Consider the following 9,004-nt stretch of genomic DNA (forward strand, 5'->3'; position numbering starts at 1 on the left):
GTTCTTCTAGAGCATCGTGGGCCAGGTGGTTACCGCACAGCATCTCGGGTACCGCTGGGGGCAACACATGGACAACCGAACTGAGCTCTTTATACCTGGGACTCCAGCGATGGGATTTGGCTCCAAACTATAGACTGCTACACGTAGTCAAAAATATTAAGCCTAGGTGTTTCTGTGTTCATGAGTGTCCGAGCTGCCGTTATAGTCAATGGAGAGCTGATCAGTGAAGTCTGGAGGGTGGCTCAGCTGATCAAATACAGGCAGTCTGTTGAGGGAGAGCTGAATGGTCCACCATGGTGACTGCATCTCTGTTGACTGTAACAAGAGCTTAGCTAGCAGCTTACAGCTGGACACCCATCTGCAGGGGTCCGTGGTCTGGACTGGGTTCCTTCCCCAGCTCTCAGTTCTCCCTCTCTCTTTGGATCCTGATGCTGATCCTGGTGGGAGACAGGTGAGAATGAGCTGCCACATCTCCCGTACTAGCTTTGGGCTTCTTTCTTCGTGCCTGGGTGGTGTGATGGTGTCTGAAACAGCCCAATCAGCCTTAAAGAGCCTGTTTTAATGGGCATTCCTACTTCCTCTAAATAAGAGGAAGACGCCTAAGAAGGTTTTTCTCTTTCTTTATGTATCTAGATTACAGCTGTTTCTTTTTGAACATGTAACTTGCCATACTCAGCCATTTCTTTTGGAATAAATAACTGTGCTGCCATGCACACTGCTGGGGTATTGCGCTTCATGGAGTGCATGTGAAAACCACTTAGCCAGTACCAAGTACAGTCATTAACCAGTGTTTTTCCTCAAAGGCAATGTTGTTGCATGGTTTGCCCTGGTTTTCAGTTTCTTTTCAGGTGAAAATTCAAGATTTTGATTTTGACTCATTTCCTCTAGCTGTTATGGTTCCAACCGCCTTAAGAACATCAGGTGAGATTAGCTGCAGTGTTGAACTGAACCATCGGCAGAGTTCAACAAAAGCAGGACTGGTATTTTGAAGTTTCCCTTAATATTAGAAATTATTCACCCTTACAGTATGACCTATGTTGCTTGCCAACCCTGTTGGCAAATTATAAGGATGTATCTATTATTCAAGTTTTCCCGAAGGTGAGAGAGATGAATCTTCCTAATTTTGGATGGCTTGTTTTGGGTTATATGTTGACATTTTCCATTCCTAAATTTGCATATGTCTTGTAAAAATAAAAATATAAAATTTAACTACTGTTGAAAATGGATTCATTCTTATTTATGTAATAACTGCATAATTAATTCCATGGTTATAGAAGGTTTATATGATGGTTTGAAGAGGCTGGTTTTTGCACTTCAATCCTCTTGTCAGGTCCAATGTTTAGGATACTGAACTGATGTGTTTTGAGGTTTGAGCATGAAAATATTGACTCAACTGTCTATTCAGTTGTTCTCATAAGCCTCAAATGTTCATAACAATCATGAACATTAGCTGTTTTGATTCTTGGCTTAAGGCTGTGTGACCCTGTTTTTATAGATGCAGACACACAGAGCTCCAGTTTAGCCTACAGAGAGCTATGAGAGTTCAGTATAACTGAAAATTGGACCCTAGATAGCTCCTGGACGCACTGCAGAACTTGAAAATCTTTGTCCCATCAATCTTCTAAAAATGAACGATGCAAACTCTTCTAATCTATTATGTCAAATCAGTACAAGTGCAGATCTTTATAACCTAATGGTTTTATTATTTGTTTAATTTCCTAACGTGCATTTCTGTGATTTTACAGGTTTTAGCTGATGCTGTTGCACGCTTGGTTGTAGATAAATTCAGTGATTTGACAGAAAATTTCACATCTCCACGTGCACGGAGGAAAGTCCTTGCTGGAATTGTGATGACAACAGGCAAAAAAAAAAAACCCACACACCCACCCACACCATTTTAACTGCTTAAATACCAGAACTCTGGATGTATTCTAAGAAACCGTATCTTTTCTTCACTCAACCAGTGTTGAAATATATTACTATTTAATCTTCAAACTGTTGTATTTAAGGCACTTGGATCTTGGTTAAATGTGATTACAAGAAAATTCTACCTGCGAATACTTCTATTTCAACAAAGTTCCTATATTCTGTACAGGTAGAGATGTCTGAGACTTCTGAGATATTTGAGACTTCTAATTGAGACTTCTGAGATAAATCGTATTCTATAAAACACATGTATCTTTTGAAATGAATTATGCACCTTTTTGGAAATAAATGTAAACATAACAATCACCACATTAGTCACATAGACAGTATCTTCTGTTTTGGCATATAATGTTATAAATTATGCTTGCTTTCCAAGTCCTTAGGACTTTGCGCTTTATTTAGTTATTCTTGCAATATTTCTTTCTTGGTGCTTAGTGTCTCGGTCATTTTAGTAAAAATACTTGCTGAAAGCAGCTTCTGTTTCAGCAGCTGACACTAGTGTGCACGTACAACCAGCAGCAAGGTTATGCTTTTGTGATTGCTCACATGAGATCTGTGCTCTGCCAGATCACTTGGATCAAAAGTGAAATTCCACCATAAGCTGATCTGCATCCGTGCTGCTGCTGAATTTTCCTTATGTTAAGATTTATCCTTGCCTTTAGTCCAGTTGGTCACTTGATTGGACTCAAGTTCATTTTGGACCTGTCATGAAATACCCTATTAGCTGCACAAGTCAGAGCAAGATCTCCTCTCCCACCATGTTTGAATTGTCATTTTTATTCTTCTCCTCCTTCTTGGAAGAAATGAGATTGCTTTATAACAAAGGATAGTCCCACAGACTGCTTCACAGAATTTTTGAGGTATCCGGGAGCTTTGGCCGCATCCCCATTTAGGATGCACTAAGACTTCTTGCAGTTGGGGCAGTTCATTCGTGGTTATTCTTGTCCTCTTTGTAGGCTCATCATAGTCTTTTTCAGGCCTCTGGGATTCACACTTGTGTGCATTCAGGAGGCTGCTGCTGTGAAGGCAGTGCTCCTTGGGCTCTCAGTGCTGACACCTCTTATCTGGGTTTCCCCAGGACCTGAGCAGGTCCAGTACTCCTGCTGGCATCTCAATGGGCTGCATTTGTGAATCCACCTGACAAGCACGTGGAACCGGCAGAAGGGCTGATGGCTTCACTGTGCAGAACCTAATGGAGAGCGGTGCGCGTGTGTTAGCAAATTGGGCATTGCTTCTGTCAGAGTGAAGGTTTTGTACAGATTGCTGCCAGTAAAGTTATTTTGTACTGGTTCAGCTGCTTTGCCTCACGTGGCTATGACGTTTTCGGTCTGGTATTCTGCATCCTAACCATAAGCCTCGGAGACTACACTGGTAAATGCAAGAAACTGCTTGAAAGCCTGGCAAGTCTAAGAGAAGGAAACTTGATGGGTTTGACCATTTCTAAAATTAATTTAAAAAACACTGAATTATCTTTAGTGCCAGAAGAGATCATTCTGCCCTAACCTTTATGATGTCCCAAATTCTCATGAAGTATTATGTGATCCAGAAAGTAAGGGGTTCGGTTTTAGTACAGGTGCTTAAACATAAGCTCACCAAAGATCCCTTCTACGCACATACTTTGTGCTCCAAGTAAATACAAAGTATAAGTGGGGTAAAACTGTTCCCCAAAGTCTGTCCAGTGAGACATTGCTAGTCCCTCATCCTGATGATCTATCTGTGAAGAACATGCTGTAGTTTTATTTTAGATTATTGTATAATGTTGAAAAAGTTGTTACTGTAATTACAGCCCTGTGTCCAAGATTCCCAGAGGAGCCATGTGCCCAAAGAACCAAAAGCCTTAATTAACATGTGACTACATTTTGATTAACTGAAGAAATAGCTTTGCACATTATTAGAAAACGGCTTTGTATGGATGTGTTAAGTGTCTGGGGAATCCCTAGAATTAGGTGACCCTGACGCCCAGCCTTAGAGAACAGCTTCCCCTGACATGAGACACTGAATATCCCGAACAGGAATGCCGTTGGCCATGATGGCTCGTAGCAGGGGAGCCTGTACCAGCTTGTGCTGCCGAGGGCCAGCAGGGCAACTGCTGAAGTTCTCGTAATGTCACTGTTCCCTTCATAAATCTCCACCTGGATTTGTTCTGTTCCCTGTGTTAGACCTCAGAAAAACGCTAGGAAATTTCTGCACGAGTTCAAGGTTTTCAGATTAAAAATAGCCTCTGCAAAGCCACAGTGAACACACAGAGAAGAGAGGTACCTGTCGCTACACGGGGGCATCAGGATGACTTGGGCTGAAGACTTTGTCCGATACTTTCATTTCGCTCGGCCCCTTTCTTTTCATTTGAAAGTGCCAAGTTTTTGATCTGCTGCGTGTTTTATTTGAACATTTCTTCTCTTGGCTGTTTGGTAAATAACAAAAAAGTAAATTCTATCAAAATGCCAGCTGACTAAAATGAACCTTGAGCTAACTAAGCTACGTTTCTCTAGATAGTGACTCTAGTAAGTATTTGGCAGAAATATATGCTTAGAAAATACAAAGGCTGTATGTTTCGCTACAATATCTGGGACCAGACTCTCCCCTGGAGCTGGTACATATCACGGACGAGTCCCACCAGGGAGCTGGTTATGGCTTCTTGATTCTCAAGTGACTAACCATGGCCCCTTCCACACGTTAAGCTTTATTTCTACTGATTTTGAGGTGGTGAAGCACCTCCCCATCTCTCCTCCTTGGTTTTATCTCAGCCCCATAGGAGGGCAAGCTGGGCTCGTATTCATTTTTGTGAAGGCTGTACTTCGGTTAGGATTTATTTCATCAACAGTGACAGCTCAAACAACCCGTCCTGTTCCGTGCCACTCATCCCCTTACTAATTACTTGTTCTGCCCCGTATATTGGCACTGCCATAGGGCAATCAGGTGGTGAACAGTACTAGGGCCCTGAATTGCATTCAAAACAACGGCTATCTTCCCCATCCAGCTCACCGCATGTTTGCCCAGAGGTGTGCCAGCAGTACAGGAGTGCGAACAAGCCGCTCCAGAGCCAGAGCTGGCACAGCTGTGGATGGGACGTGCATCACATCTGGCTCTACACTGTAGCAGGCTCCCTCTGTATAGGCACCCCTAGGAACTGAGCTCATATTAAGGGGAGGATCCTAAGCCTTAGGTGCCTAAAGTCCGGTTAAATCTGTTTTGGGGTCGGTGTGTAGAATGTGGTTTCTCGGCTTTTACTTACTCTAATAACTATTCTGCAGCAGGAAGATAGCAGAGGGCATTTGGCAGGGCTGGCCGCTTTCTGCCTCTGCTGATCAAGCATTGTGAACTTCGAAGGAATTAGCGTGTGGCTTGTTGGGGCTTTTTGCTCTGTTTTGCTAGAGGGATGTAACATTTTGGACCTGCCTTTCTGAATTCTTCATACAGCTGACCTCTATTTTTTGTGACAGAGACAGTTTTCTGACTATAAAACACAAAATATTTTTAAAGATTTCACATCTAGTTGTTCTGTGCAGAATTATTTAACATCAAGGACTGTATCTCTAGAAATATTATACTGCTGATAAGCTTTGCAGCGGTTTAAGCATTTAATCTTTCTTCCTACTGTAGTTCTACCTTTCCTGTTCTTGGCTTAATACCCAATCAAAATGTGTTGTTTTTTAATAAATCAGTGCCTTTTAATAAGACAAATTTCTAAAATCACAGTGGATATCTGCATATGTAGCCAAGAGGTATGTGCTGCAAGCTAGCGGGCCAACCGTGTCTCAGAAAAAAGCAGTGTCTTTGGAGTTCAGACTTTAATATCTCTTCCTGAAGCAGCAATGTTTTCCTTGCAAGTTTTCAATTTCTAACTAGTCTGAACTCCGAAATGAAGAACTCACGTGAACCATAGACCATGCTGGTATAGGCGCAGGGAGGATAGGTCTGACTGAAGCTTTTGCTATAAAGAAAGTATTGGAAAAAGAACCAATTTTTTTGAAAGGAAAACGCAGAAAGAAGCATTGTTTGAATTTTGCGGGAAGAAATCTCTTGCTAGAATGACTGTGATTTTTAATTGCCGAAATTAAAATTTTGAAATTTTGTTTTGCAGGTACAGATGTGAAAGACGCTCTGGTAATAAGTGTTTCTACAGGAACAAAATGCATCAATGGTGAATATATGAGCGATCGTGGTCTTGCATTAAATGATTGCCATGCAGAAATTGTATCTCGCCGGTGCCTGCTTAAATTTCTATATACTCAACTTGAGCTTTATCTAAGGTAAGCTTAACAAAACGTGTATTCAACTAGGTGTGAACCTGGGGAGGGAAGCGTGGAAAAAAGTATTTGGGAATCTTTTTGTAAGCTATAAACATGTAAATCAAAATAATCTGGGCTAGCAAATATGTGATGTTTCATTTCCTGATAAGTCTCTAAAAGTTCACTGGGAACATCGAGGGCTCTCTCTTTCTTGTCTCTAGTGTCTCTTCATTTTGTTATTTCTAATAACTGTTAGAGTTATAACCATGTCTAGACATACTGTAATCATTTTAATGTCTATTGAGACTGAGCAGTTTACATTACTTATGTGTTTATTTCAGTTTTGACTATAGCTTTCTTCTCTATTTCAGCAATAAAGAAGATCAGCAAAAATCCATTTTTATCAAATCTGAACGCGGCGGGTTTAAACTGAAGGAGAATGTGCAGTTTCATCTCTATATCAGTACGTCTCCTTGTGGCGATGCTAGGATTTTCTCACCCCATGAAGCAGCACAAGAGGGTATGACAGCAATCATATTAAAGCTGTGGAGTCTAAAGCGTATTTGATCACATACAAGTGGCACAGTTAGAGCTTAGGTGTCTTCTTTCCTTTTTGTGTAGATGTGTGTTAGAAAAAGGTCTCTCCAGAAAATCCGAGTAATTCTTCCTGTATCACAGAAGTTAAGTATAGGCAGATCAACCACCTGGGCTTGAAGAGGCTGAAAATTAGTAAAGATAAGCCAGCGTGTCAGCAAGTATCCTTACAGAACTAACCAGGCCATTTTAATATTGCTGTCTCTTAATGGTTGTTGTCTGCCTGCTCATTTCTTGATCTGCTGCTTGACTTCATTCTAATACTATAATGTGCAGAACAGAATTTAAGAACTACCTGCTACATATTAATTGTTCCTTCATGGAAAGCTGGTTTAATTGCGAATGCATTTTAGGAGACACGGTGTACAAGAGAGATGTTTGATGCTGTAGCTAAATTGAAAGGAGCAATAGAAATTGTTACGCAAGTTAACAATTATGCAGGCAAGTGTCTTTAATTGACTGTTCTTATTTTAATGCCATATATAAAGTATGTTGAGAGTATTTCTGAGTTGATGGTGAGCACTTTTTGTCATATAGATCAAGGGGACAGACATCCAAACCGCAAAGCAAGAGGACAGCTACGGACAAAAATCGAATCTGGGGAAGGGACAATTCCTGTGAGATCTACTACCACTATCCAGACGTGGGATGGAGTATTGCAAGGAGAAAGGCTACTTACCATGTCATGCAGCGACAAGATAGCTAGGTGAGATATTAGTAATTGGTCTCTGTAGTATTGTTTTTTTTATTGCTGAATAAAAAAGGCAGGTGTGCATGACGTGCAATGAATGTGCAGGTTATCAATGGGTTTCACTGCTTAAGTGTAGTGCGAGGGGGGCTATAACCATTAATAAAGCTCTGATTCTTCACCTGCGATTGGTGTCAGACCTTCTGCTGGCTTCATAGGTGGGGCGGAAAAATTATCTGTCATTCCAGCCACTTAAAGTCAGGACAGCTTTGTTTTGTGTTTATATCACTGGAAAATATCAGAGGAATGTTTTTGGGTTTTTTTTGGCCTAACATAATACGGCATTAGCAAAACAGTGCAATAAGTACATTACACAAGTCATATTGGATAACTGCCTCTGATGTATTTACATCTTTGTATATTAGAGATACATGTGTGTTCCATGGATGGATTTAGAATTGTATTGTTTCATACAAGGAAGAAATGTTTCAGTTAAAAACATGTTAATTGATGGGCACTTTTAAATTGTAACTTGAAAATGATTTAAATTTTATTTGAAATGTTTTTACTTAAATGGTTGAACTGTAATTAAAATAATATGTTTTCTAACATTAGTTCTTTTATGTACATTTATCTGATTTATTCTTTTTTCTTTTATTATTTAATTTTTCAGTTTTCTTTTTAATTGGGCATAGACAAAAGATTCACCTACAATTTAGCAAGTGTCCTTTAAATAGTATCAGAAGCATGGGAGACTTTCTAGAAAATTGTAGCATGATTTTTCAAAATGAGTCTGTATGTTTTCAGCCTCTCTATGCTTTCATAAAATGTGTAAGAGAAATGCCAAGTTTTTCAGCTGATGTTTTTAGCTTAATTTTTAATAAAAATAGCTATGCATTTTTGTCAAGTCACGGTTAGTTTGATTCAAAATTTATTGAGCATATTTTAACACAGAAAATAAGTCAGAACTTATTTGTTGTACACTGTGTATACCAAATTAACGATACAGGGTGAAGGTTATGTAATTGTTTTTTTCCTCTAGTCTTGTCTCAAGCAATCAACATCTCTACTGAATAAAGACATTTTTCTTTGTTATTTTTAAATCCCTCTGACATAAATGGCCAGGGCCTTTTTGAAGTGAGGACAGTGGGTTGTTGAAAAATAATTCTATAAAAATGGCATTTAAGTTTCTTTTAGAATTTTATCAATAACTCACCAAGCAGGTTTGCCAGCTTCACATCAGTGACTTCTTTCAGCCGTCCAATATGGTAATCATGCTGCATTCATTTGACTTCTTTTATCACGTCATCATTGCTATTAGTGAAAATAAAAAATGAAGCGAGTTCTTGAGCTAGAACACATTTGACTATTTTGTTGATTTTGTGTGATGCAGAACAGAATCCATCTCACGCTTGCCTAGCTAGCTGTCACCTCTCCTTGGGGCTAATGGGAATAATTTTGTTTGTGCCAGTGAAGGAAGCAAATAGAATCCTTTGACACAGAGCAAAGACTATATGACAGGTAAGGAGGCCCAAATTTTCATATTCTTTTTTCTTTTTTTTTTCCA

General features: G+C 39.7%; 1 protein-coding gene across 1 annotated transcript in view; it reads left to right on the forward strand.

Annotated features, from left to right (window-relative positions):
* Positions 1 to 7,459, forward strand: part of LOC136996621 (double-stranded RNA-specific editase 1-like) — a 29,464-nt gene extending 22,005 nt beyond the window's left edge. Inside the window, exons 3-6 of the mRNA XM_067317508.1 lie at positions 1,746 to 1,860; positions 6,008 to 6,176; positions 6,527 to 6,675; positions 7,287 to 7,459. Coding sequence (XP_067173609.1) covers positions 1,746 to 1,860; positions 6,008 to 6,176; positions 6,527 to 6,675; positions 7,287 to 7,459 — 606 coding nt within the window. The remainder of the gene's footprint in view (positions 1 to 1,745; positions 1,861 to 6,007; positions 6,177 to 6,526; positions 6,676 to 7,286) is intronic.
* The last annotated feature ends 1,545 nt before the right edge of the window (positions 7,460 to 9,004 follow it).

This window comes from Apteryx mantelli, unplaced genomic scaffold (genome assembly GCF_036417845.1).
Source record: "Apteryx mantelli isolate bAptMan1 unplaced genomic scaffold, bAptMan1.hap1 HAP1_SCAFFOLD_61, whole genome shotgun sequence".
Lineage (NCBI taxonomy): Eukaryota > Metazoa > Chordata > Aves > Apterygiformes > Apterygidae > Apteryx > Apteryx mantelli.